The 26,250-nt window shown below is 51.3% G+C and overlaps 1 protein-coding gene across 2 annotated transcripts in view; it reads right to left on the bottom strand.

Moving 5' to 3' along the window:
- Positions 1–573: 573 nt before the first annotated feature.
- Positions 574–26,250, bottom strand: part of LOC102535707 (uncharacterized protein C1orf94) — a 36,533-nt gene continuing 10,856 nt past the window's right edge. The window contains exons 2-7 of one of the 2 annotated variants that reach the window (XM_072955115.1): positions 18,624–19,318; positions 15,387–15,647; positions 14,200–14,375; positions 9,792–9,869; positions 6,070–6,266; positions 574–1,023 (exon numbers count right to left, since the gene is read on the bottom strand). In XM_072955115.1, coding sequence (XP_072811216.1) covers positions 948–1,023; positions 6,070–6,266; positions 9,792–9,869; positions 14,200–14,375; positions 15,387–15,647; positions 18,624–19,318 — 1,483 coding nt within the window. In that variant the 3' untranslated portion in view covers positions 574–947. The remainder of the gene's footprint in view (positions 1,024–6,069; positions 6,267–9,791; positions 9,870–14,199; positions 14,376–15,386; positions 15,648–18,623; positions 19,319–26,250) is intronic. The other variant, XM_072955116.1, reaches the window with a different exon arrangement.

Here is a 26,250-nt window from a genome sequence, read left to right on the forward strand (position 1 = left end):
TGTAGAATGGGAGCGTTAAAGGATATGTGTATCACTGACTCAGGCCATCTTCTCGTCTCAGATTTGTGCCCTCCATAAATATGATCAAGATGCTCTCAATGTCCTTATTCAAGTCACTGATAAAAGCTGATTGAGAATGGTCCAGGGACAGGACCATTAGGGGTGGTTTTGTGGTTGACCTCTAGCTTGGGCACTGAGGTACAGTCACTAAAAATAGTCTGTCACATCTAGAATTATATTTGGAATTGATTTGCAGGCACATTTTCCCATCTTCTGCTCAAGAGAGACTTTGTCTGTAAAACTACCACCTGGATAGGGCAGAGGAGGTTGCATCTCTTTTACATCCATTCCTGAGTTGCATAAACTGGGCTGTTGAGAAGTGAGTGGATCACAGAAGGGGAGAGATAAGCCCTCAAGTTTATGATCTTTGGGGTCCATTATTTAGAGAGTATCACTTGGAGGATGGCAGCCTGTGGTCTCTCTTTAGGTCCCCGGTAAACGCTGAGTCTCGTGGGGAAAAGAAGCAGGGAAGATTACGCAGAACATCACAGAAAATAAATAGGCACGCTCCACTTCAAGCAGCTCATACTTTTATCATAAGATACAAACTTTCTAAAATTAAGTGTCTTATTTCTATTTTACCAACAACAACAAAAACAAAAATCACTCATGTTAGCTAAATACAGATGCATATGTGGTTGAGCAAGTGAGTATGAACATGAGGGGTGTGTGTGTGTGTGTGTGGTCTGTGCCGCGTGTGGCAAGGGAGGCTGTGTGTGTGAGTGTTGGTCAAGAGATGCATCTGGTCTTGCTGTTTTCTGACTGCGACCTGGTCGGAACCTTGGTTTTCCAAACTTCACACCTAGCTGTTGCAGAACCCGGAATCCCAGAGGGCCCTTCGTCCCGATCCCGGGGCTAAGGCAGGAGGAGGGGGATGAGACGGAGATCTAAAAATTTATGCCATTCCCACTGGAGGAAAAATAGGGGCTGTTCATCAGGGGCCCACCAGACGTCGAGCCGAACCTGGAGGAGAAAGAAATGCACGTCATGATGAAATTCCTGTTGTCAACCGAGATATTAGGAAAAGGAAAATATTAATCTTGTGGCTGTCAGAGGTGGGGAAGATCAGGACAGTCTTGGAAGTTGAAAGTTTTAGCAATAACAAAAAAAAATATTAAAATGATAACAACCGGAGGACAACAAAGAGCTTCTGCCACTTAGTTAGGTCAGGATGGTGGCCTGTAGGGACCATTTCTCCCAGGTTTATACTCTCTCCAGGACCACAGACGAGGGAGCCTCTCCAGATCTGAGCACCTAACCTGTGGACCTACAGCCACTCTACTGGCCTTAGAGGACCCTGTGGGTCCCTCAGAAAATTGTACAGCATTGGAGAACTCAGGGCCACGTCCCAGTGTGAGGTCCCGCACGGTCCTAGGGCTCTTTCTCCCCTTCTCAGCACCAAGCTAAGTCAGGCTCTCCAGTTCCACACCAGGCTGGCTGAGAAGCGAGCACTGAGGCATCGCTGGGTGCATGGGACTTTGCTAGACCCTTGGGGGAGGAAGAGGCAAGAAGATTTGAGCCTCACCCTCCAAGAGCAGAAGTACACACACTGCCGCTTTTTCTCCCCAGCACACTGCTATTCATACTTCAAACAAGAGTTTAGAAGTCATCTCTGTGAAGCCTTCCCTGACCTCTCCAGATGGAATCATTTACTCACACTTCCGGTATCCTACTGCAATCTCTTTCCCCATCTGCTAGAATACTTTGAATGAATGGAACGGAGCTCCATACAAATTGCGGCAGAGCCAACGGCTAGATTTAGTCTAATCCAGGGATTCTCAGCCACTTTTCTGCTGGGCAGATGCATATTACAGAAGATGCTCACGTTCGCGGCGCCCTCCAGTGAATTGATGAAACAAAAAGGAGGAGGGAAGGGGCAAGGTAGAAGCAATGGGAACAAACCATCGCATTAATTTCTAATGCCTCAGCTGGGATCGGGATCTGCTGGTCACTGTGAGCGGCCGTGGACAAGCGAGGCTTGTGGTTGTTTGATTCCCTCCTCACTAAAAGAAATTCCATGAGAGCAGGGGCAGTTTTTGGTCTGTTCACCATTTTACACCCAGCACCCAGCCCAGGACCTGACAAAAGGTAGCAACCAGATAAGCAGTTAATGCCAGTGGTAACCCCACCTCTTCCGCCCTTTTTCAAAAATCATACTAGAAAAGAAATGATTGAAAGTGATGTTATTATAAGTATACTCTGAATTCCACTCTGATTTATAAAATAAAGGCCATAACACATTCTTAACTATTTAATAATTACTGGGAACAAATTACTCATGACATACCTCCTATCAGATTGCCACACCCCACACATCTGAGCCCTACAGCTTAGAACATCTTGTCAGATCAGTTGCCAAGGGCATGATCTGGACAGGGCATACACCAGAGGGTCAGGGAGCTGGGCAATCCATGTGGACTATAGCTATCAAGGAATACTTCCTGGAGGAGGAGGAGGAGGAGGAGGAGCTTGAACTGCCTCTTGAGCATAGTGAACTGTCCTAGTTGGCCTGGGACAGTTTCTACACTGGTATTTTCAGTGTGATTATTATTTATGTTCTTTTTTAACTCTCAAACTGGTTATTGTTTGGAAGATAAGTTGTACAGTTATCTTACCCCGATGGATGTATGAAGAGGGCAGGGAGGCCTCCCGTCCTTCCTCCCTGAGAACACGGAGGCGACCTGCTCCTTCCTCTCCCACTTCGTATGGTTTAGTCTCTTGGTTCTCTTCTGCGCCTCCCTCCCTGTCCAGGGCAGCCTCTTCAGCACGACGGTAGCCCCCAGCACCACCACTGTGCTCAGCGTCCCCACGCTCCATCCTACAGCGCCCAGGTGTTATTCTCATGGTTATTCTCAGCCTCCTATTTTCTCTCCCACCTCTTAGACCTTTTGCTGGTTCCTCCGCATCTCCCCAGCCTCTCTACGTGTTGGAGCCCAGGGCTCAGTCCTTGGGCCTCTCCTCTTCTCTGGGTACATCTACTCCCTGGGCGATCTCGTCCCATCCCATGCCTTTAAATAGTATCTATATGCTAATGATTCCTAAACTTATATTACCAGCCCCGAACTCTCCCCCGAGCCCCAGACCCATATATCCACCTGCCTATCAACAGCTCCACTCATGTGTCTAACAGGCATCTCAGACTTTCCATATCCAAAACCAAACTCCTGATCAGCAGATCTTTGCTCTCGTCATCTGGACCTAGGTAGCTTGTCCGGACACCGGTCAAAAACCTAAGAGTCATGCTTGACTCCTCTCTTTTCCTCATTCTACATCCAGCCATCATCAAGTCCTGTCAATTCTAGCAAGAAAATAAACACTCCAGCTCTTTTCTCTTGTCTCCCCACCATGGTCACTGTCCCTGTCTACGCCACCAGCACCTCCTGCTTGGATAGCTATAAAGGCTCCTCCTCTGGTCCCCTCCACCAGCTCTTACTTCATAGTCCACTCTTCGTACGTTGGTCGAGTCACCTTCCTTACGCAGAGAACCTCGGAGCATCGATGGCTTCTCCCAGCTCTTCCTTCCACACCTACCAGGCTCTGCCTAGTCTGGCCCTGCCACCTCTCCAGCTTTGGTTCTGCCCACTCTCTCTCCCCCACTCCTTGGGCCCCAGATACATCTCCTATCCTGGGGACACTGCATTTCGCTTCTTTCTGCCCAGAGTCATCCATATTTATGAATGATTCATCCTCACACTTCATCCAGATCTTGGCTCAAGAGACATCCCGTCATCCTCTCCAGCCCTCCTCCCCCGCACCTGACATGTATGATGCTTGCTGATTTCCACATTGTCTGTTTCTCCTCCTGGCAGGACAGAGGGAAGCACTTGGTCCTGTTCACTCCAGTAACCAGAGTAGTGCCAGGCACATGGAAGAGGTTCAACAAATTACTCTGTGTGAACAATCACCCCTTTGGGGGCACGGGCCTCCATCCCTTGCCTCACTCTTCCGGCCTCACTTTCCTGGTCTTCCCAAGACTCTCAGGCCACCATTCCCCTCTGCTGATCGCTACTCCTCCCCATCACTCGCCTCCTTTGCCCTCAGTGTCCCCAGGCCCTCTCCCACTTCTAAAGCTGCTTCTTCCTCAGTCTCCTGCTCGCTCCGTTTCCCCTCCCTGCCCCTCTGAAGACAGCCAGAGGCCAGGTCTCAACCCTCCGCTCTCACTGCTCCCAATCAGTGCGGCTCAACCGCTGACCGATGAGACCTTGGGACCACGCTCCCTTTCAAGTGCAGCCAGCTCTGGCTTCTGCAGACAGTCTCTCTTACCTTAAGCCTGGAGCCACAGCATGGAAGCAGGGAGCTTGCCAGCCTGCAGGTAGGCTGCCTTCCCTGTGCAGTTGCCTCCAGGGAGGTGAGAACCACTCTTACAGACTCTACAGTCACCTCCAGACTCCACCCTCTCCTGCGTATAGTCTCCCCTCCATCCCATCAGTTCAGTCTGACGTTCACAGATCTGCACTGGATCCCCAGGTCCACCAGTCACAACCTTTAATCATCTAAGCTTAATCTTCCTTTTCCTATTTTCCACCTTTTTCAGGGATAAATCTAGTACTTCAACCAGGTTCCTCCCCTTCCTGCAGCCCTCACTGTTCACCCAGCAGGGATCCCTCCTCTGTGCTTAGGCCACATCGATGGCCTTCACTTTGTCAGGGCACTGACATCACTGCTCCCCCTGCTCATCCGCTCTCAGCCTCGGAAGGGGGAAACACATCCTATTCATCGATGGTCCCCTACAGGCTAAATTCATCGTAACTATGTGAATTGAGACAGAGCTTTCAACAGTGTGTTGGTGAAACACACCATGATGTGCTCTACAAGAAAAGGGAAGGAGAGAAAGGATTGGGAGGGAGGGAGGAAGGGAGGGAGGGAAGGAGGGAGGGAGGAAAAGAAAAAGGAGAAAAAAAGAAACAAGGGGTCATGGGTTTTATGTTCAAATGATACTATCAATCACCTTCTTAAGTGTTCTCCAGGCACCCTAGGAAATTAAATAATCTGTGAATTCCAGCAGTTAAGAAATCTGTGTATCTCTGTTTCCACCTTTCTTTTCCCAAACAGATCTGACTGTAGAAACCTCTTTCTAGCATTTATCCCCTTTAACAAGACATTCGGGGAAACACTGATTGAAGGCGTAAGAGTCCGGGGCACCTGCAGACACTACGGTGAGGGGCAGTGATGGGGAGGAAGGAAATCGATGTCCAGTTGGGGAATTTGGTCCTTATCCTATAAATGGAGGTTCTCAAACAGGGCACACATGCCCCGGGGTGTGCCCCAGGCACTCGGATTCTCAGGAATGACAGGGCACTGCCTGCATCTCAGAGCATCAATAGTGAAGAGATGTTGGGTGGGAATGAGCCACCGTGCATTGTTACAGTAAAACAACAAACAGACATTTCTTACTGACTAGCACGTAAAGTTTGTGTGCAATTTCCAGCCAAAATGTTGAGTTTGTGTTGGCTGTTTGCTGCTCAGCCCCCCTCCTCTGCTGTTTGGGGTACTTTGGGTGGAAAGTGTGAGCAGTCTGATAAGCAACGGGGGGCCCTTCGGCAGCACCGGTCACGGAGTCCTTGGGATGTTCGAGAGAGGAGCCTGGCAAGGCGCTCAGGATGCGGTAAACAGGGGAGAGAGGTGTAAGAGGATTACCTGGCCATGTCTGGCTGTGAACCAAGCAAGTGGGTAAGGGCATATTCGCCATGCTCCACGACCTGCCACCTGCTGTGGGTGGTGTCCCCATCTATTCCTGACCACACAGCTGTGTTTCTGCACCAGACTCTAGCACCCACAGCCCCAAAATGGGCCTCCAAAAGGGCCCCACCAGATTCAGATCAGGTTCACCTCACATCAGATTTGGGAATCCAGGACCCAGTCTCTGGACCCAGGCATAAGGTCTCCCCTTCCCACAGCCATGGGACATACGTACCAAGAAAGCACCCGGGGGGGCCCCAAGCACCCACCTCCCCTGTTTGGAGGCTTCCTGGAGACAAACTGGACTTCCAGTGTGGGCTGAACACTCACCCGAACGCCTGGGGGAAGAGGCACTGCGGCCCATCTCCTGCCATGGGGGAAGGGTCTCGGGGATTGCCGGACAGCTTTTGCGGCGTCCTCTGAGAGTACGAATAGTTGGGCTGGACGAAGGGGACGTAGCCCAGCAGGGGCGTGTAGGAAGAGCGGAAAACCTGCTGTCCCATCTGCTGTGGACTGAATGGTGTCACCTGCAGGGCAGAGAGGAGAGGGGCTTGGTCCAGCAATGCCCACTGCTCCCAAACGTCACAGTTCCCCAGCCCTAACTCTAACCCTAGCCCCACCCCTCAGCCCCTGTGCCCCTCAGTTGCTATGAGGTGCATAGAAGGCGACGTGTTGAGCTGGAAAAAGCATAGGACCCAGCTCTTGTATGCGAGACTGGCAAGTTATTTCATTTAACTGAGCCTCAGTTTCCTTATCCATAAAATGGCAAACACTATCTCCATTGTTTGGGGGTTGAGACGGCTGACATATGTAGAGAGACTGGCATATAATAAACAGCCAATGAATATGACTTCCATCATGTCCATTCCCTTTCCCCTACCTTCCCCTTGGTCAATAACCACCTGTTCATTTTTAAGTCTTTTACTATCTCAGTAAAGGCTGTTGAGATTTATACATCCCTGGCTTCTAGCTCAGGATATCATCAGACTCCAAGTCCAAGACAGCCCTGTCCTGTGGAAACTCTGGTGATGGATGATGGAAATCTGCATCTGCATGGTGCAATATGGTAGCCATCAGACACAGGTGTGCTGATTGAGCCCTTGAAATGGGGCTAGTGTGATTGAATTTTAAATTTTACTGAATTTTAATTGATTTAAATTTAAATAGCTACGTGGCTGGTGGTTACAGTGCTGGACAGTGTAAGTGGACAAGAGGCAACGGCATTCAGCTCAAACCCTAGAGAAAACAGGAGCTCACTGGGTTTCTGAGACTTCCTGGATCAGACCCCCACTGAGAAGCAGGGCTTCCACTATCTTGCCTCTGGCAAGGCAGGGACCCCATCTGTCTTATTTACTGACTTATCCTTAGCCCTAAGACAATGCCTGTCACACGGTAGCTGCTCAATAAACATGTGTTAAATGAATGAGTGCAGGAAAGGAAGAGGAGGGGGCAGCGAGGAAAGAAGAAACTACTAAGTGTCTGTTTGAATACGTAAAATGATGGGGAGCTCATTACATCATGAGCACTGGATTCTACCACTGACAGCTCTGAATGTCTTGTGTGGAGCTGACATCCAACCTCCTGTGTGTTTTGGTCAAAACTGGGGAAAGTTCTAGATTTCCATTTTAACAGTAAGAGTCTGAGGTCCACGCTGCTCAGGGGTTCAGGGTGCTGACAGCCCTCTCTCATCCTGCACATCCTTATATAATTTAAAAAGATGACAAGGCTAGCAGTTATTAAGTGCTTGGGGTACTCCAGACCCTTCCTCTGGATTCTCTCAATTAAACTCCAAACAGCCTTGGGAAGTAGGGCCATTTTAGAGATGAGGAAACTGAGGTTCAGAGAAATTAAGCAACTTGCTTAGTGTTTCAAGTGTCTGCGTTTTGTCAGAATCCCAGTGGGGTGAGCCCAGAGCCCGTGGCTCTGACCCGTACCTCTATGCTTGTTCCTCCTGAAAGCCTGAGCCCCTCCCTCCTGCCTTCCCCATCTTTCCCTTAGTGGACATGTAGGACTTGCTGATGCTGGACACGGGCATCGAAACCCCAAGAGGATGAGCTAAAGGTCAGAAAGCGTCCAGAGCTCACAGAGAGAACCCAGGAAGGCATCTCCCAGGACAGACACCCGCGGGTCAGCGTGGCAGAAAATGTGCCTGGTTTTCACGGTTGGGGGAGGGGGGCCTGGACCTGCGAGGAAACTGACATGAAAGAGAAGATGCAGGTTCCAGAGCTTATATAAGCTTTACTCAAAAATGTACCCTAAACCATATGTCACTGATAAAACCCATAAAACAGAGCTGTGCACAGGGCTCTGGAATCATCTCCAAAAGACACTCTGCTCGCAGAAGCAATGATAGAGCAGCGTGCCCAGAATACCACATTTGTGTAAAAATGCTTGTATCAATAGGTATAAATAGCAAGGGTACCTAAGATACCAGGAACAGCGATTGCCTCTAAGATTCTGAAAATTTTGGACCATGTTTTTGTATTACTTTTTCAAATACATGCACATACATAACTTTGTCTAAAAGCATCCACTTTGAAACTATGTGGACGGAATCACTGTTCACGGGGCAGAGGGGACGTGCTGAGATTCTGTGAGCCTGCCTCACATTTACTTCATCTCAGGATGCAAAGCTCCTCCTGCTGAAAGAGCAGGACTAGCCCACATAATAAAGTAACCTATACCTGTGGGCTCCTCTCTACCCACTGGAACATTCTAACATCCGTCGGGTCAGAGGTGTGGTTTGCAGAGAAAGGGTAGGGCTCCCCAGGGAGAGAGGAGAGGCCGAGGAGTCTGTGGGTGTGAGTGTGGGGTTTGTATGTGAGGGTGCACGGCCAGACCGAGAATGCGGCCAGTTCTCAGCTCCTTCCCTCACACCTCCATCCCTGCCCCAGGGTGTCACTGTCCCAGGACCTGCTGTCCTGTGTTTTGTGTGCACATGCAGCTGAGCCACATGCATGTAATTGTATCTTTATTTGTGTCTGAGTGTGTATTAGTATTTTTGTCTCTGCTGCTTTACTTTGATACTATATTTTTGTGCATCTGTACACAAAAGGCAGTAAACCAGAGTTACGGGGGGGACATGGACCCTGAAGCCAGGCTGCCCAAGGTCAAATCCCAGTTCTGCTTTTGTGTCACTGTCAAGCAGATATTGATCAATGACTTACCCAGGGGCATAGGGGAGGGGACAGATTTAGCAAACCAAAATATAACACCCAATTAAAGCTGAATTTCAGATAAACAGCAAAATTTTGTTTCAAGTAAGTATGATCCATGCTGTATTCTGGACATAGCTCTACTAAAATTTTATTCACTGTTTATCTGAAATTTAAATTGAATTAGGTGTCTCGTGTCTTAACTGACAAACTGGCTTGGAAGGGATGACTCCCCAGCCTCACCAATGCTGGGCAAGGCCACGTGATTTGCTTTGGCTGGTGGAAGGTGGGCACCTGTCGCTACATTCAGGGTCTAAGCCGGGCCTCCCAGAAGTGTTTCTGCCTGGCCCTCCGGCACTCCAGCCACCCAGCACAGCAAGAACTACTGTATCTGCAGCACGAGCCCGAAACGAGGATGCGTGGAACAGGCTTGAGCCCAGTCCCAGCCCAGCTCAGCCCACCTGTCAACTGTGGGTGAAAATTAAATACTTTATTGCTGAAAATCTTGAAGATATTGAGGCTGTTTGTTGCCACAGCAAAAGCTAACATGTGTTAACTTGATAACCTTGGACAAATTATTTAATCTCTCTGTGTCTCGGTTTCCTCACCTCTAATCTACCCCATAGGGTGGTTCTGAAGATTAAATTAACGCAGGTAAGGCCCTTAGAGAAGGGCCTCGCACACAGCAGGAGCTCTATAAGGGCCAGCTGTTATTGTCACCTGAGGACACTGGTTTGTTTCCACACACATGTTGGTGTTTGTGTCTGTGCTCTGGGGTCAAGGGTGGGCCAGCAATTATGGGGGGTGACCAGCTGGACAAAGGCGAGGGAACAGATGTCCTTGTAACCTGCAGACCTTCGTGGAGCTGGTTCAGAGGTGAAGAAGTCACGTACTCACCTGTCGGGAGTAACCCCCCAGCTGGGGGTGCAGGGTCTGCTGATAAGGCATCCGGGCTGCCCGCTGCGGGTGCAGGCCCTGGGGAGAGAAGGGGGAGGCTCAGCGCCGCGGGGCAACGGGCTCCCAGCCAGAGAGCAGCAGCCACTCAGCTCAGCTTCCAGCTCACTTGCCAGGATCTCCAGACAGCTGAGCCCATCCCACCACACTGCTGGCTAGACCCTCTAGTTGCCTAGTCCAGCTGGAATCAGGTCGAGCCAGCACAACTCAGACCACACAGGAAGCCCGTGGTGAGCAGGATTCACAGCCTTTGCAGTGAATATTTAAGATAAGAGCTTCAGGAACCTGCCTGCCTCTTGAATCCCAGATCTGCCCCCTTAGTGGCTGTGTGATCTTGGGCAAATCACTTAGCCTCTCTGAGTGTCTTTTCTCTTGTCTGTAAAATGATGTGTGTTCAGCGTGTAAAGCCTGTGACAGTAGTCAAGTTATCTTTGTTGCTATCTTTACCTTTTTCCATGTGCCTTTCCCCAAACCCCATCCCTGCCCTAAGACATGAGGTGCCAGTGTGCATCTGTGTACATGTGTGCGCTAGCTTGCCTCCATGTTTATTTCAGCAGATCTGCACGTGTGCTTGCATTTGTGTCTGGAGCTGTGGGTTTCTGTGCACAAATGTGCAACTGTGAGCCCGGGCATATGCGTTTGGGTCTCTGCTGCTGTGCGTCTATGTGCCCACATGTACACCCGTGTCTGTACCTGACGAGGAGGACTGATGTGAAGATAAATGAGTTCATTCACCCAAAGCGCTTAGAACAGTGCACAGCACATAATAAGGATTCTGCAAGTTAGGTATTTTTACCATCTCTCACTGCTCCCCCAACCCCACACCCTCCACTTGAAGAGGCTGCCTGGCAGCTCAGCCCAATGGGAAGTAGAAACCACACAACTCTGTCCCACGTGGCCTTACATGTCCATGTGTACGCTCACGCACACACGTGCACACGCACAGCAGAACTGCTCCTGTGGGTGGGGTCAGCCCATGACCCCTCCAGTTCCAGACTACCTCTACCTGCCAATCCAGTTAGTTACCCCTAAGATACAATTCAGAACCCAAAGCATCCCTCAGACCATATGTTTTTGCAGAAGATTCTGCACCCCAAGATGCTGCCTCCATTCTGGGCTCAGCTTGTGCCAGTTGTCAAAGTGTTGATGGCTGACACTGTGCCCTTGACTACTTCTTCAGAGTCCAAAGGCTCCTCATAAAAGGCTTTGCATCCCTGCTGCAGGGGCCTGGGAAGTCCCCCAGGTCTCCTGGTGCCCATTTTCCAGGTCTCCAAGAGCGCACATCCTCTCAGAGCCTCCTTGCTCTCTGCTCCCGTGTACCTGACACTTGACCATGGCTGGGCCTCCCCGACTCCCACCAACCCCTTCACCTGAAACCAGTGCACCTGCCCCCTTTCCTTCAAGTCCTGCAGCCCAGGGCAGCCCCACTCACCACGACCACAGTCTGGGCTCTGTGACCCCAACCGTGACCTGAACCAGGACAGAGGAGTCAGCCAGATGGGGCCGTCCTGCCTGTTTCCAGCCCTCAGCTCCAAGGCCAGGTTCTCAGTGTCCCTCCTCAGTTTCACTCCCTCCCCACTCCGCTGTCCACAGCCAGCTCCCCAGGCCATCATCCTCCCCACGCCCAGGATCTACGACCCGCTCTGTCCTGGGCGGATTTTCAGGAGTCATCAGTGTGAGCGACACTGCACGACTTGGAAGGTATTTCTAGTTGTTCAAACTGCAACTCTGTAAAATCATGAGCAAGGATGAACAAACATTCACTCCTCTTTGCTTGAGGCCAAGGCCTCTCCCCCTGTGTGCTCCTTCCTTCACTGGGAGCCGAAGTCATTTATGCTGAGCAGCCTGGAGCCTCTGGAGCCCCTTGGTGCTGGGGACTTAGTCCTCCAGGGCTCTGCGACCCTCCACAGCGGAGCTCTGAGTACATTGGATTTGGGACCTCATCTTTATTCCTAACGCCAAGCAGAGAAGGAGACCAGGATAGACTGTTCCCCATTTCTCCTCTCTGTCTTCTCAAGGTCTGCAGAGCTCCCTGACCCTGCTTCCTAGGAAGATTGGGGCTGAATAATAATACAAACCAACATCTGTATCACACTTTGGATTTTTCAAAGCCCTTTCTCATCCATGGATTCAATTAACCTTACAGCTGACTCAAGCATTTGCTGCTGCCGCTGCTGTAATTATTAGGCCATTTCACAGGTGAGGAAACCTGGGCTCAGAGCATTTGGCTAACTTGCCCAAGGCCACACAATTTGGAAGCAGCAGAATTTCCTTAAACCCCAGCCTGACGATTCCAAAACCTGCCTTCTTTTTATTATATCAGGCCACTGGACCAGCCGTCCTGAAGCTGGGTGGTGATGTGCGATCACAAGGGGCTGGAGAATGTAAACTACACCGACCCCCGTTCCCACCCGCGAGGGTCGGCACGTGCAGTGGACTTCAGCTGGGCCCATTCAGTGTCTAAACTGCTGTATAGGACCCAGGGGCCCAGGAACCTCGGGGTCAGCCCTGTGATGCCAACACCAGCATCTCTGAAGACAAAGGACCTTCAAGCTTGAAAACTGTGTCCGTATCTCACCCGCTCCAAAAGTCAAGAGAGTAGAAGTTAACATGGCAGTGAGACACCACCCTCTCTTCATAAAATGCATCACTGCATTAGCTTTACATGGTGAGCCCTGAGAGTGCACGGGTTTCCACTAAATAAAATTGTGCAAATCGTTTCTCTCTCAGAGGTGGGGGTGCACACAGTGCTGGCCTTTGATTTGTTCCTGACTTGTACTCGACTCCGAGCTTCTTAGTCACCTCGGAATCCCCTGACCGAGTTGATGCTTGGCCTATGGTCAATGTGAAGGAAGGGTTTTTCACTACTTCAATGAATGAAAAGAACAAATACAAAGAGGAGTCCATCCACGAGCGGGTGGATGAATGATGAGTGTGAGTGAGCAAACACACAAATGCAAGGGTGGAGGAACATCAGTGAAGGGGACGGTGGGCCCACGGGTACGTGAACAGGGCATTTCTCTCCAGACCTGTGCAAGGACAACAAATCGTAGACACGGGACGGGTGCACTTTCATTTTCCCGGGTGCCGCACTTCGTTACAACCGCTCACCTCGAGAGGATGGGGTGGGCACTTGGGCTCTCTTGAGCAAACCGGAAAAAAAAGCTTGGAAACAAAACTTTGGAGAGAAAAAGAGAGACTGTGCGAAACTCCTTTACTTTAGTCCCCATTTAAGATTCAGGGGCTAAGCCGGGTGTACCAGCACAGAGAGGCTTTACGTGGAGTAGATCTACCTTCTGCGTGGGACGTCCACTCCCTGAGACTCGCTGCTCTGTTGTAAAGGAGGAAATGACACAGGGGCCCAAAGGACAGGGGAAGGGGCACAGAGACAGGATGAGATGATTTCCTGGGGATTTCCTTCTCTCTTTGCCCTCTCCAGGCTTTGCCAAGCAAGGCTGGGGCAGCAGGTTCCCAAACACCTGGTCCCCACCCCATACACTGGCACACCATACTGGAAAGGAGCCAGGGAGGGGACAGAAGACTGGGAAATCTTTGACACTGAGCACCTTTCCTGGAGGAACTGAGCACTACCTAAAAGGACTACTTTAAGCTCTTGGTTTGGACTACTGTTTAAACCAGAGTGGACATTTATTTGATTTTTCCTTCTTTCTACCCAGTGGGTGGCAACTCTTCAGGGAGATTAAATTAAATAGGCCAACTAAAGAAACTACATTTTCCCTGCATAAATAATTTCTGTGAGTAAAAATCCAAGGGTTTCACCCATTCCTTATTGTCTGGCCCTGAGTTCCCTCTGAGTCCCAGGACCGAGAAAGTGCTCTGAGCCACTTTAGCTGGGAGACACTGAGACGGTTGGGTTGTCATTTAAATGAAGTGGCCACATAATTTGTCATCCACAGCAGGACACTTGAGAGTGAAAGCAGGTGCAATTAAGAATTATGCTGGGACAAAAGACCTCAATTGGGACTGTCCCAAGTAATCCAGGACACATGTCATCTGACTGTAAAGGAAGTCACAGGAGGTGGGGGGAAACAAGGACTGTATGTCATCATCCTCTCCTGGGAGCCCAAGTATTTCACAGGCCCAAACTAGCCAAGCAGCTCTGGAAGACACAGCACAGAGTGAACCAGAATTCAGACAAAGGAAAATGAGAAATAAACGCACACATGCATGTGTGTTTGCATGTGTGTGTACCAAGTATTTGGTCTGATGTGGCCACAGTGAAGAAATGAACTAACGCGTCCGAAGGCTCTTTGTGAATTAGGCTCCCTGGAAGCCACTGCCCCTCCGTGGATGGCCATGGGTGAGCCTGGCCCCGGACACACTCACTCACCTGATACTGTGGGAAGGTGGCGGGATTTGTGAACACGGGCGGAGGTGGGTAGTTCAGGTTGAGCCAGAGCGGCTGGTTCAGGGTGGCTGAGGTCAAGGCGGTGGCAAAGCGTGGGGTGAACACGTTCCCTGTGTACTTGAGGTTGTTCTTGTCGGCTCCCGTCGCTGGCGGGTTAACTGTAAGTCACAGGAGAGGTAGAGTGTTTCCATGATTGAAGGAGGGAGAGACCAGGATGCCCTCAGCACCATGACTGCCTCTGGGGTTAACGTTCTCAGAAGTCAAGTCTTTTAAGCTCCCAGAGGGGTCTTCAAATTTCAGGTGAATTTCCAACTCTAGGACCATATCTTTAGTTCACATCTCGCCGATTCGGAAGGGGTGAAAATCCCAGCACAGTCGGCATAGAAGGTCACTTTCCATCACTCACTAGTAAGGAGGCAGTTCAGCTCGAGAATACAGCACTACGTACAAAACCACATTCTTTCAAGCGCTTTAGGAGAATCCAGTTTGATACCAACAACTGCGATGCCATGGAAGCCATTCTTACCAAATTATCAAAGCAGCCCCTGAAGGCGTGTACCTGCAACAGTGAGGAGGACCTTGCGCAGGCTGTTACATCTATGTTGGAATCATTTATAGTTTAAAATATTATATAATTAGAATTCAGTATGGTAGGGCCCAAAATTAGTCTGAATGAGTAAGATTTGGTTGAGTTGTTTCAGGTTATGAAACCTGGATTCTCTCCTTCTACAATACGCCCTGTGGGCTTATAGAGTCAGAGATGGGGTGTCAGTTTCCCCTTATTTTTGGGAGGAAAAGGGTTTTGATTGAAACAGTTGTAGGAGTGCAAGGCAGAGAAAGCAAGGATGTGAATAATCTCAATGTAGAAATAATATTAAAGCATGGATTTTTCTTTGGCTTGGGCAACTTGAGGGGATAAAATGTTCAAACTGACCACCAATGATGCTCACATGACCCCTGAGAGTCAGCTGCGTTTCTCTAGCAATTATATTCCCTGCAGAGGACATAGGAAGAAAGTCACATCCCCCATTTTACGGGTTTAAAACCTGACACCCAGGGAAAGGCAGTGACTTGCCCATTGGTGAGACAGCCATCTGATGGCAGAGCTGGGCCCGGACCTATGACAGTTTGTGAAATCCCTTCAGACTCCCTGGGCAGGGTCAGCTTACGTTTCAGCTCCAGCCCGTCCACCTCCACTTTGGTGCAAAGCCTCAGCTGCCCACTCGGGTTCTTGGTGGCCCCAAGGAACTCATACAGCAGGTTCTTCTCGGCCGGCCATGCGGGCTTCTTGGTCGGCGGGGCCACGGACATGGAGCCCATGGGGTCGCTGCAACCCTCCTCACCAAAGGGGTCCTTCTGGCTCTGGGTCCAATGACTAAGCAAGAGGCTCTGCCGAGCCTTGGTCAGCTCCTTGGTGCCAGGGTTCCATTCTACAGCGCGAGGGAAACTGAGTCAGTGACTCGGGAGGGGCAAGTGCTGGGTGTGGGGAGCACCTTCTTTTGGACAAAGGGATGGACCCTCCACAGCACACCTGAGGCTCAGATCACTCTGGGGTCTCCCTCCCAGCCAAGTTCAATCCAAGTCCAATCCCTGTAGCCTTCATGACCAAGGCCCATTCTGGTCTTCCTCTCTCATGCACTTATACATCCATCTATACATCTATTTTTACCTTCCTTCCTTCCATCCACCCATTCATCTTTCCTTCCAGTTACCTTTCTTTTCTTGTCTTCCCTTCTTTCTTTTCTTCCTTCCACCATCCCTTCCCCGACTTACCCCTTCCCTCCTTTCCTTTCCTCCTACCTTTCTTCTTCCCTCCCTCCCTCCCTCTTTTTTTTCCTCCCTTCCTTCCTTCCAACCCTCCACAGGTTGGCGTACCAAGGTTCGAGGTACAAAGCTGACTTGGACACAGCTCTAGCCTTTGGGGAGCACCTGGTTTAGTGGGGGGACACACGTTGCTAAAGAACACACAGTCTGAGCTGCAGTCTGCTCCCTCGTCATGGATTCTACCCCTGCTTTGATGCTCAGCACACTCGTCAGTGCCAGGCCCTGACCTGAGTCCTGGGGACACTGCGATGAGTCAGAGCCAGACTTGGCCCTGCAGGAGCTCACAACAAGGAGGGAGAGACAGACAGACCCAGAAATAGCTCCGGGACAAGGTAGATGGGGACAAGGAGGTGACAGAGGAACATAGCAGGAGAAAAGGGTGGCTGAGACAGCTCCTGTCTGAGAGGGTCAGAGGGCTTCCAGCAGGAAGCGGGCCTTCAGCAAGGCCTTACACCAGGGCTCTGGGTGACTGGGCAAAGGCACAGAGGCTTCAGAGAGACACAGAGTATCACTGGATGTGGTTGGCACCTTGCTCAGGTCTCTCTCCACATCAACCTGGTGTCCCCCCAGTGTGAGGACACTGTCTGGATCATCATGGGACCCTCCACAGTAGGGGTTCTCACCCCTATTTCCTTCTGAGCAATAGAATTCTTTCTTCTGACAAAAGTGAGTATGGAGTAGGGGAACTATATATATGCATTTATATGTAATACATATAAATCCAAGTATATAATATGTATACACATATAAATTTTTTCAGGCTTTGCTTGGTGGAAGCAGGGAAGAGGGCCTTGCTCTCCCAGCATCTTCTTGCCTTCCCCAGCCTGGAGATCCTGATCTCCATGGAGCTTGGCTGGAAAACGGCACTGGACACACAAGTGGCCCCTCGGATCATTCTGATAGTGGCTGCATCAAAGGACCTGTGCCCAGTGTTCCCTGTCGGAAGTGGATCTGATCCCACCAGCTCTTGGCCCCACTAGCCCAGTGGCCTTGGGGCTGAGAACGCAGGACTGGGCCAGCCCTCGAGTGCCATCCCAGCAAAGAAAAGAGCTGCTATAGTCTGAGCCAATTTAGGAGAAAATAACATTTTTTGCAAAACATGTCCCTGGAGTCTCTTCTAAGAGTTCCTCTGGTGCCGAGAGTAGCCCCCGGCCACTGTGCTGAAATGACAGTACCCACTAATAATGGCCATCTCCCCAGAGGCCCACACACCTGCAGTCACACACACACACGCCCCTCCAGTCACCTGAAACATGCTTGCCGCTCACTCTTCCGACGTCTGTGTACACACACACACCACGCACACACATAACCCCCCCGCCTGTCATCCCTTTGGCTCACTCACACACAATTCCACCCGCAGAACGACACACACAAACACATACCCGTGGTCACACTCGGACATACTCACACTACGTGTTCTCTAACAAACACACAAACCCCCGCAAAGCTCCCCTTGGCACACCTTTGCCCGCACACTTCTTCATACAGACAGACAGACAGAAATGGTGGCAGGGTGAGTGGGACAGGACTGCCTCCAACCCAGCAGCCCCATCCGACACAGAGACTCCTCCTGGAGGAGGAGGTGGGAGGGACGTCCCTTCCCCCAGATGGGGCTCAACCCTCTCACACATACAGCCCAGCATCCTCAGGGTCCTCGGTTTCCTGGAGGCCAGCCTGAGACCCAGAGTCCAGCTTTCTGTCCACAGCTCGGGGGCCTTGGCTTTCCTACAAGGCTCAGGGCACTGAACGTTCTCTAGGTGAGCACGCTCCTATTTCTTAGGAAGATGGGTTTGGACTCTCCCAACACAGGTGTCTCTCGGTTACCCGTCCATGCTCACAGCCTGGGGGGAGTTTTTCTTTTGGGCTCCTCCAAGTGACTGCTGTCGGCAGCCAAATGCCACTGCCATCAGTCTGCCTTCTCAGAACCATTCCCAGTAGCTGGATCAGAACAGGCACAAGATGCAGAATCCTGGGAGTTGGGTGGGGGAAGCTTGGAAGGTGGCTGGATTCCCCGGGGAGGATGTGGACTCCTCAACACAGGGGTGGGAAAGCACTTCCAAAACCCTGGAATCCCTGGGAACAAATCCCAGGGTCAACAGTCTCAACTACACTTGGAAAAGGTACACATTCACTGCCGGCCCCAGAGAGAGGGGACCAGGCCTCGTGGCCAGAACAGGTACCGCCATCAGAAGCCAGTCAAATTTCTCTCCTGTCCAGTTTAAAGTCCCCACGTTGCAGTGTCCCCCTGGACTCAGTGGGGCAAATGCTTCCTTCAATGTACTCTGGGTGCCAGTGGATTCAAATACTGTGTTCAGTTACCAAAGGTGCCTACCCCTCTTTCCAAAGAACACTGGATTCAGGGCTAGCATCGTATCTGCCTATGCGACCTGTGCCCTGGACACGGGCATCCAGCAGAGGAGGCCTATGGGGCTGAAAACAGCCTGCGCCTGGGGACCGCGCTCACCAGCAAGGCCACCTCATTCTCTTCTGCGCATGTGCTGGATGCAGCCCAACCCACTTTCCAGTAAGTTTCTCTTCCTGCAGGCCCACTCCCTAGCCCCGCTCCCAGCCCCGCTCACCCATCAGGCGATGCTCCTCCACGGCAGGGTCAGCCTCGGGCTTGGAGCAGATCTTGGCAAACACTGGGAGCTGCTTCTTCGGAGCAGGGAGTTCTAGGAGCTTGTCGAGTTTGGCGAGAGGCGTGGGAGGAGGCGGGGGAGGCAGCAGCAGGAACGGGCCCAGCCCCCCGGGCTCCTTGGGTCCGGGGCCACTAAACATGCTGTTCTGCAGGAAGTCCTTGATGACCCTGGTCTCCTCCAACACCATCTCGTTGGGGACCTTGGGCATTTCGGTGGACTTCAGTGGGAACTGGGACAGGAGCTGGCCGATCTCCATGTTGGAGGCCCCCAGGCTGCGGCCCCTGTCCTCTGCCCCCTTGGCACTCTTGACCTTGGCAGCCGGCAGGATGCTCGTGACCTTAGGCATGGCAGAGTCACAGTCCTGCCGGCTGCCAATAACGGACACAGCCACCTTCGGTTCCAGAAGCTTGTCGCTGGCCATCACGGAGGCTCCTGAGCGCTCACTGCTGCCTGCCATCAGCGACGGCATGAGAAGGCGGGGAGCCGGCAGTCTGGGCCCCTCGGGAGAGCTGCCAAGTGCCTCTAGGTCCTCTGAGCCCTCTGTGCCCAGGATGAGGTGCTCTTTGGTGAGGCTCAAGAACTCCTGCTCCACCAACAAGGAGATCTCATCTTTGCTGCTGGTGAGCTCCAGAGCCCTGCAAACAAGTCAAAAAATGGATGGCTGCAGTGCCAGCTCTCGGAGGGTGGCTCTGCTGCGGGGTGCAGGCCCCAGGGGGAGGAGGGGGGAGAGGTCGTTTCCAGGCGTGAGAAACCTATTGCCTCTTAAGAGAGAAAACGGACCAGAGTGGCCTCCACGAGTTCCCACATCACACCTGTGGGCACAGTACCGCAAGTGAGGCTCTGGGATTCGGGACACCTGAGTCCCCTCCCGGTACTAAATGCTGAGACAGCCGAGCCTGGATTTCAGCCCATCTCTCCCCGTTCAGCCGTGCCCAGGACTTGAAGCAGTAAAAACTAGCAGCTAAGCGGTCAAGACTGAGCCAACAGCTCTGAGCGTGGTGTCCGGAGGGCTGGGGCTGAGTCCTGGAGCCCCCAGACGCACTGCAGGGTGGCAGGGTGAGAGCAGGGGCTGCGGGGCAAACAGCGCGAGCTCACACCCCGGCTCTGTCACTTCCCAGCTATGTGACCCTGGACACATTGCTCAGCATCTTGTCACCACTGTCTCCTGGCTAACAGGGATATCGCAGAGACGCTTCAGACCACGTATGGCACAGAATAACGGTAATACAAGTGTCAGCTAGTATGTCTACATGTCTGCCAGCTTGGCAGGGCCCCTGGATCTTGAATTCTGCGCAGTGGCTCTGTGGATACCCACATTCACCTTGGCTGGCTTGGCCCTCTGACCAGATAGATCACGGTCTCCAGACCAGGCCCCACCTCCTGGGAGCACCAGCAATTGCTTGATCCCTGTACCAGTTCACAAGCATCTCCCTGCATCTGAACACTGGCCTCCACCTGCACCTCAGCCCTGGGGCCTCCAGCTGGACCCTTGCTGGCTGGCATCAGCCTGATGGGGCCTGATGGTCCGATGGACTCTAGGCTGCTGAGTGCTGGCTCTCTCCAATGTGGGATAGGGTGGCAATCCTGCTGGCCTGGCTTGTGGCCCAGCCTGCCCCACCAGCACCCTGGCACTCCAGGAGGACCATGGCCACTCAGCTTAGAGCTATCTGCTGTCCCTGCTGAGTGGGCTCCCCATCCAGTGTAAGATGGATGAGGTGGCCTACACAGAGCATTCTGGAAACTGCTCGGCACTCTACCCCTAGGAGAAGGTGGTGAAAATGGTGAAAAAGAAGCAAGGGAAAAACTAAAGCGCCCCATGAGTGGAGTTTGGGGAGACTGAGAGCACATTCCTCCTCTGACAACCCATTCTGCGGGTGCAGTGAGACCTGAAATGACTACTGAATGTTCCCAGCAGGGGTGCACCTTCCTGCTAATGCTCTGTATGAGCACACGCGCACACACACAGGCATATACTCACACGTGCAGCGCAGGCACACGATGACTCAGTCACCACACATAGAACCAGGGAACAGTATTTGACAACCAATCAGAATGGGAGCAGGTTGTAGTCCCAGAGGCTTCCTACTGTGCTTGGCACTAACCCCTTAGTTACTGGGTCCTAATGACAACCAAGGGGGTCCTGGAAAAGGTGCTGGGTGGCCAGGGCACTTGGGGAGCACAGGGAAGAGTTAAAAACTTGGGAGCTTGTTGCTATTCTAACAAGTGAGGCAGCACACCTCCTGAACACCAGCCCCACAGGTAGCCTCATCAGGTCTGGAGGCAGAGAGTGGCGACAGGAAAAGTAGCCTCCAGCCAAATGGACTGAGATCACTATCCAGCTCCACTGCTTCTGTCATGTCAGGTCCTGCAACCCCAGGGATCCCGTGTGACGGGGCGTGACACCTGTGACACGGGCGGTGCACTAAATGCACCCACCCCCTGGGTGGTAACCCACGTGTGGGCTCAGCACCGATGCGCACACAGGAAGCACTGGGCACACGGCAGCTGTGAGTGGCAGCTGGAGTGGGCGGGCCCTGGAAGCTCCTGGAGGCCAGCAGGCCAAGGCCACCACTCTGCTCTCTCACTCTTCCCTGCCCTCCCTCCTATTCCCATCCTTTCCTCCTTCCCATGTCTAGACTTGGTCCACAAATTGACCCCACTCTCACTGCCGGGTCCCTGGGAACACTTGGAAGAAAGAGGCTGCCAATCCACAGCCCCGAGTTGTAGATCCCCATCTTCCTCTTCATCGTTCCTCAAAGGGAACAGGGGAGACCCGAGTCACAGAAACCTGGCATTTGAAGAACAGGTTTTTGCTTCTTCCCGCACCCATCCCACCCAAAAAACTTGCAAAGCAAGCCATATACCAATAGATTTTCTGAATTAGAAAGACCACAATTATGTTACCTTTTAAAAATTGGGATAATGGTATTGTGGTTCCACTTAAACAACAACAAAAGGAGTCCTTATCTCTTGGAGATACATGCTAAAGTATTTACAGATAACGTCGTGTCTGGGATTGGCTTTAAACTTAGTCCAGCAAGGGGGGGAGGGATGAGGGGACAAAACAAATTGGCCTTATGTCGGTCATCATTAAGGCTGGGCGAGGGGTACTTGGGTTCGTGATCTAGTATTTGCTCTGTTTTTGTCTGTGTTTGGTTTCTTTTTTTTTCCCCTAAAATAAAAATGTTCTACAATAGATGTATACCCAGAAGTCTCACCACTGACTGCTTTAAAGTACTGGTTCCAAGGGGAAATCAAAGCAGCTTCTAAAAGACCCACAGGTCCTGAGGTCCCTGTACCAAAAACCACCCCACGGGTGGTCCCTTCTCCGCACTGAGAGGACACTCCTACCCCTCCCCAACCCAGGAGCCAGGCTGGCGGAGAGGATTCCGCAGAGGCTGCGTGCAAATCCCTGCTCGTATTCCCTGGTCATTCTCCTCTGGACACATTACAAGGGTCAACGGGCCTCTTAGGAAGCTGGCATTCCCAGAAAAGGCAGTGCCAATCTGGCTGTGGGTCCTTCGTGTGCCCCTGAAAGGCTGGCCCCGAGCACCCAGCTCTCCCCGGGACAGCCTCTACAGACTCCTATTCCCTTTCCATCTGCCATGAATCCACTACAGGCCAGAGAGAGGCTGGCCTCACTTGTATGTGTGCCTTTAATCCTCTCCACACCCCTGGGCAATGGACAGTATCCTCCTCACTTTACAGATGGGAAACATGAACCTGAAAGAGGCAAAGGACTTTGTCACCTTGTCACTGAGAAAGTGAAGAGGCTGGTGTAGGGGCGCTGCTGGGTCTGGCTGACGGCACTACCCCCTCCCACCCCACCCGGCTTCCATTCCAGGGCTGGTGCCCTGCTCCATGGCTGGGCTTTGTTCCCCAATCTGAATGCAACGAGGGATGTTGCCAGGCTCATCCCATCACTCCTGCCTGTGGAGGACCATCACCATGAGTCCTGAGCCTGTCGTCCATGGCATTAGCTGTCCCTGACAGCTCTGTGTCACCTGCCTGTCTGATGGGCAAGTCTTCGGAGTCTCCCGCCAGTTTACAGATAGAAATGTTGAAGGGGAGAGTCCAGGGCTGAGCCTTAGGGACCTTGCTAGAAACCCTCCCCCGAGTCTGACAGTAATCCTGGGTCAACACTTTGGGGGAATAAATCAATTCAGTCACTATCATCCTCTCTCCACTTCTCCAAGACAGCCTTTATTAAATACCTCGCTGCCATCAAGATTCAGCACACAGCTACAAGTCCCTGAGCAAGGGTCTCTCCTATCTGCCCTCTCCACCCTCCAAGAAAACATGATTTATTTGCTGTTTTGTTTGTTGTTGTTTTAGAAAACTGTATGCTCACAGAGCTAGGACATTCTCAGAACTTAGATCAAATCATCCACCTACTTAAACCCTTATGTGGAATCTCACTACACATAGGATAAAAATTCAAACTCCTTTCTGATCCTCAGGGTGCCACACAAAGTGGCCCCATCTCTCCCTCTTTCTCTGACTCCTCTTATTCCAGCCACTCTGGTCTTATAACTATTCTTTGACATGTCAAGTTCATTCCAACCCCAGGACCTTTGCACCTCCTGTGGATGCTAGCTCATCCCTTGACTGGCTCTTACTCCATCACTCTCAGCTCCATCAATCTGTTTACTTTCTTCCTAATATTTATCACCATCATATAGTATTTTTACGCCTTTACTCCCTACAACAATATATCCCCCCTGAGGGTTGAGACTGTGTCTTGTTCACCAAAGAGGCCTCAGGACCTTGAGCAGCGCTGGGCACACAATGCCAGCTCGGTAAGTATTTATCGAATAAATGAATGGAGTGGCTCACGAGCTTGTCTTCACCCTTGTCCATCTCTTGGAACTCTGGAAATCAAGTGCTGTGTTGCCAAAGATGGCCCAATTCCTTCAATGGTTACAACCGCCAACCAAAATGGTTTTGATTCCATTTTCTGGCCTCTCATTTCATGCCCCACCTGGGGCCTGGCATCCCTGTGAACTGACCGGATGATACTGACCAGCTGCTTGGCCTGATTCTAAGAACTCCCAACCCCTGTAAGGCAGCCCCACGGCAGACCCCACATAGCTCTCAGCGACCACCTTGGGACTCACAAAAAGATTTTCTACCCTCCCCGTAACTTCGCTGGGTTCAACAGCAAGCCTGCCCCACCTGCATTTCCCGGAATCCATCTTTTCTCCTCTCTTCCTAAGAAGTTTTTTCGATTCTGGCACCTGTCCCGTGCTATTTGCTTTCTTCTTTGAGTTGGTAAAAACCATAAAATCTGCCACAGACTCTCTCACAGGGAATCATTTGGGGAGATTAACCCAGCTCCGGGCATTGACAAAGGAAGACAGTCAGAATCAGTGCCATGGCTCCAGCTATCACCACCACCTCCGTTGTGCCCACCTCCAGAACGGTAGGTGTCTGATGGTGACTCTGTACGTGGGTGGAGTGCATCATTTCTGCATTTGCAGCGTACAGAGTCGTATAAAAATGAAGGCGATTGACTGGCTGGCACCCCTTCCCAGAATAATGACTAAGCAAACATGCTGTTAGCTCCCAACAGCAGCTCTGTGTACATGGTAACACAGAGCAAAGATGAAAACTGCTATTCATCGGAGCCAAACAACAGAAAAATGCAAGCGGGAAATTGTTAGTGCTGGAAGAGAACACCAAAACAAATATTTTCTTCCCACTATGGCATTTCAGATCAACGACAAACATGGTACCCAGGCCTGGTGCCCAGGCAACACGGCTGATTGAAGAGGGAAGCCGGGGAAGGGTTCCACTCCACCCGGAGACTGGCCTCGTGGCTGCAGGTGAGATGGACTTCTCTACACATCTACGTGGATGGAGCAGCAGAGCCGAGTGGCTAAGAGCTCAGTCCCTGGGAGGAGGCAGAAACTGGATTCAAATCCCCACCGCTTAAGGGAGGCCAGATCTTAAGCAAGCTGCCTAACATGTCTGTGCCTCAAATTCTAGTTCACAGAATCAGAAGGATGAGTGTTTATGGAGAATTGACTAACCAGCCAGGCACTGCACTAAACACTTTCAAGCAAAACTCCCATTTTAATCCCCACAACAGCCCCAACAGGGTGATGTGAAGACTGATGATCATTATGACCCTCTGGTCGTTCCCACCCATCTTGATTCAGTAATAAGCAGAGACTTGGAAAGGGCTTGGGTGTTAAGGGCTTGAGCTCCTTTCTCTTGGGACTCAGCAACCTCCACATGAACGAGCCCAGAAGAGCCTGCTGGAGGATGGCACAGCCCGTGGAGGAAAACCCCTGGGTCCTCAGCTGACAGTCAGCCAGACCCAACTGACTGTAGATGTGCGGGTGAGCCTGAGCCACTTCCTGCCAAACCCAGCACAGCCGCGCCTCTAACACAGCTGACCCTTCACAGTTATGGGTTCCGCATCTGTGGATTCAACCAACTGTGGATTAAAAATATCAGGAAAAAAATTCCAGAAACTTCCAAAAAACAAAACTTGAATTTGCTGCACACTGGCAACTATTTACATAGCATTTACAGTGTATTTTACAATTGTTTACATAGCAGGTACATGGTACTAGGTATTCTAAGTAATCAGGAGATGATTTAAAGTACACAGGAGGGTGTGTGGAGGTTATATGCAAATACTAGGCCGTTTTATATAAGGGACTGGAGCATCCGCAGATTTTGGTAACTGTGGGCGTTCCGGAACTTATCCCCTGTGAATACCAAGGGATGATTGTATATCAAATGCTAACTGACACAGAGAGATACAATTATCCCAGTTTTTAAAATGAAGAAGCTAAGGGGCAGAGAAGTTAGCAAGTTTTCCCAAGGTCACAGAATAAAGAAGGGACAAAGTGGGTGAACTGAGGCAACCCTGTTCAGATGCCACTTCTTAACCACTAAGCTACACTGCTCTGAAAACCAAGAGTGAAATGCTGTGTGTGAGTCCACTGGGGGACAGTACTTAAGTCAGGAGGGCAAGAAGTGCCTCTTTGGGCATTCAAGCTGACGCCTAAAGGATGATGAGCATTTAACCAGGGAAAGAATACAAGGAAGAGCTTTCCAGACACAGGGAACAGCAAGTGCAAATATCAACAAGGTGGGAAAGATGGGAGTGATGCTCCAGTGCGCGGGGCACATTAATGGGCCGGGTGGAGGGGCTCACAGGAAGTGAGGTCAGGGATAAAGGTGGGAATCAGAACCTGCCAGGCCTTGGAGTGATGCTAAAAGATTTTACTCTAACGGCACAGGGAAACCACTGGAGAAATTTCAGCAGCCACGTGTCGGGCTCTGGTTTCCGTGGGTGAGAAGGCTTTCTCCAGTTCTAAGGAGTGAGAGGAGGGGTCTGAGGCCTGAGCCAGGATCTGTGCTGTGTCTACTGGGTACCAGGTATATTTGACCCTGGTCCCCACAACAACCATAAGAAATGGGTAGCATCTTCTTTCCGAGTTTAGGGAGAGGAAAAGGAGGCTCAGGAAGTTTGAAAGATGAATTCAAGTTTACCCAAGAGAGTAGGTGTTGGTGCAGGACTGGATCCCAAGTCCACGTGTTCCAAGCCTCC

The sequence above is a fragment of the Vicugna pacos genome, chromosome 35 (assembly GCF_048564905.1).
Source record: "Vicugna pacos chromosome 35, VicPac4, whole genome shotgun sequence".
Classification (NCBI taxonomy): Eukaryota; Metazoa; Chordata; class Mammalia; order Artiodactyla; family Camelidae; genus Vicugna; species Vicugna pacos.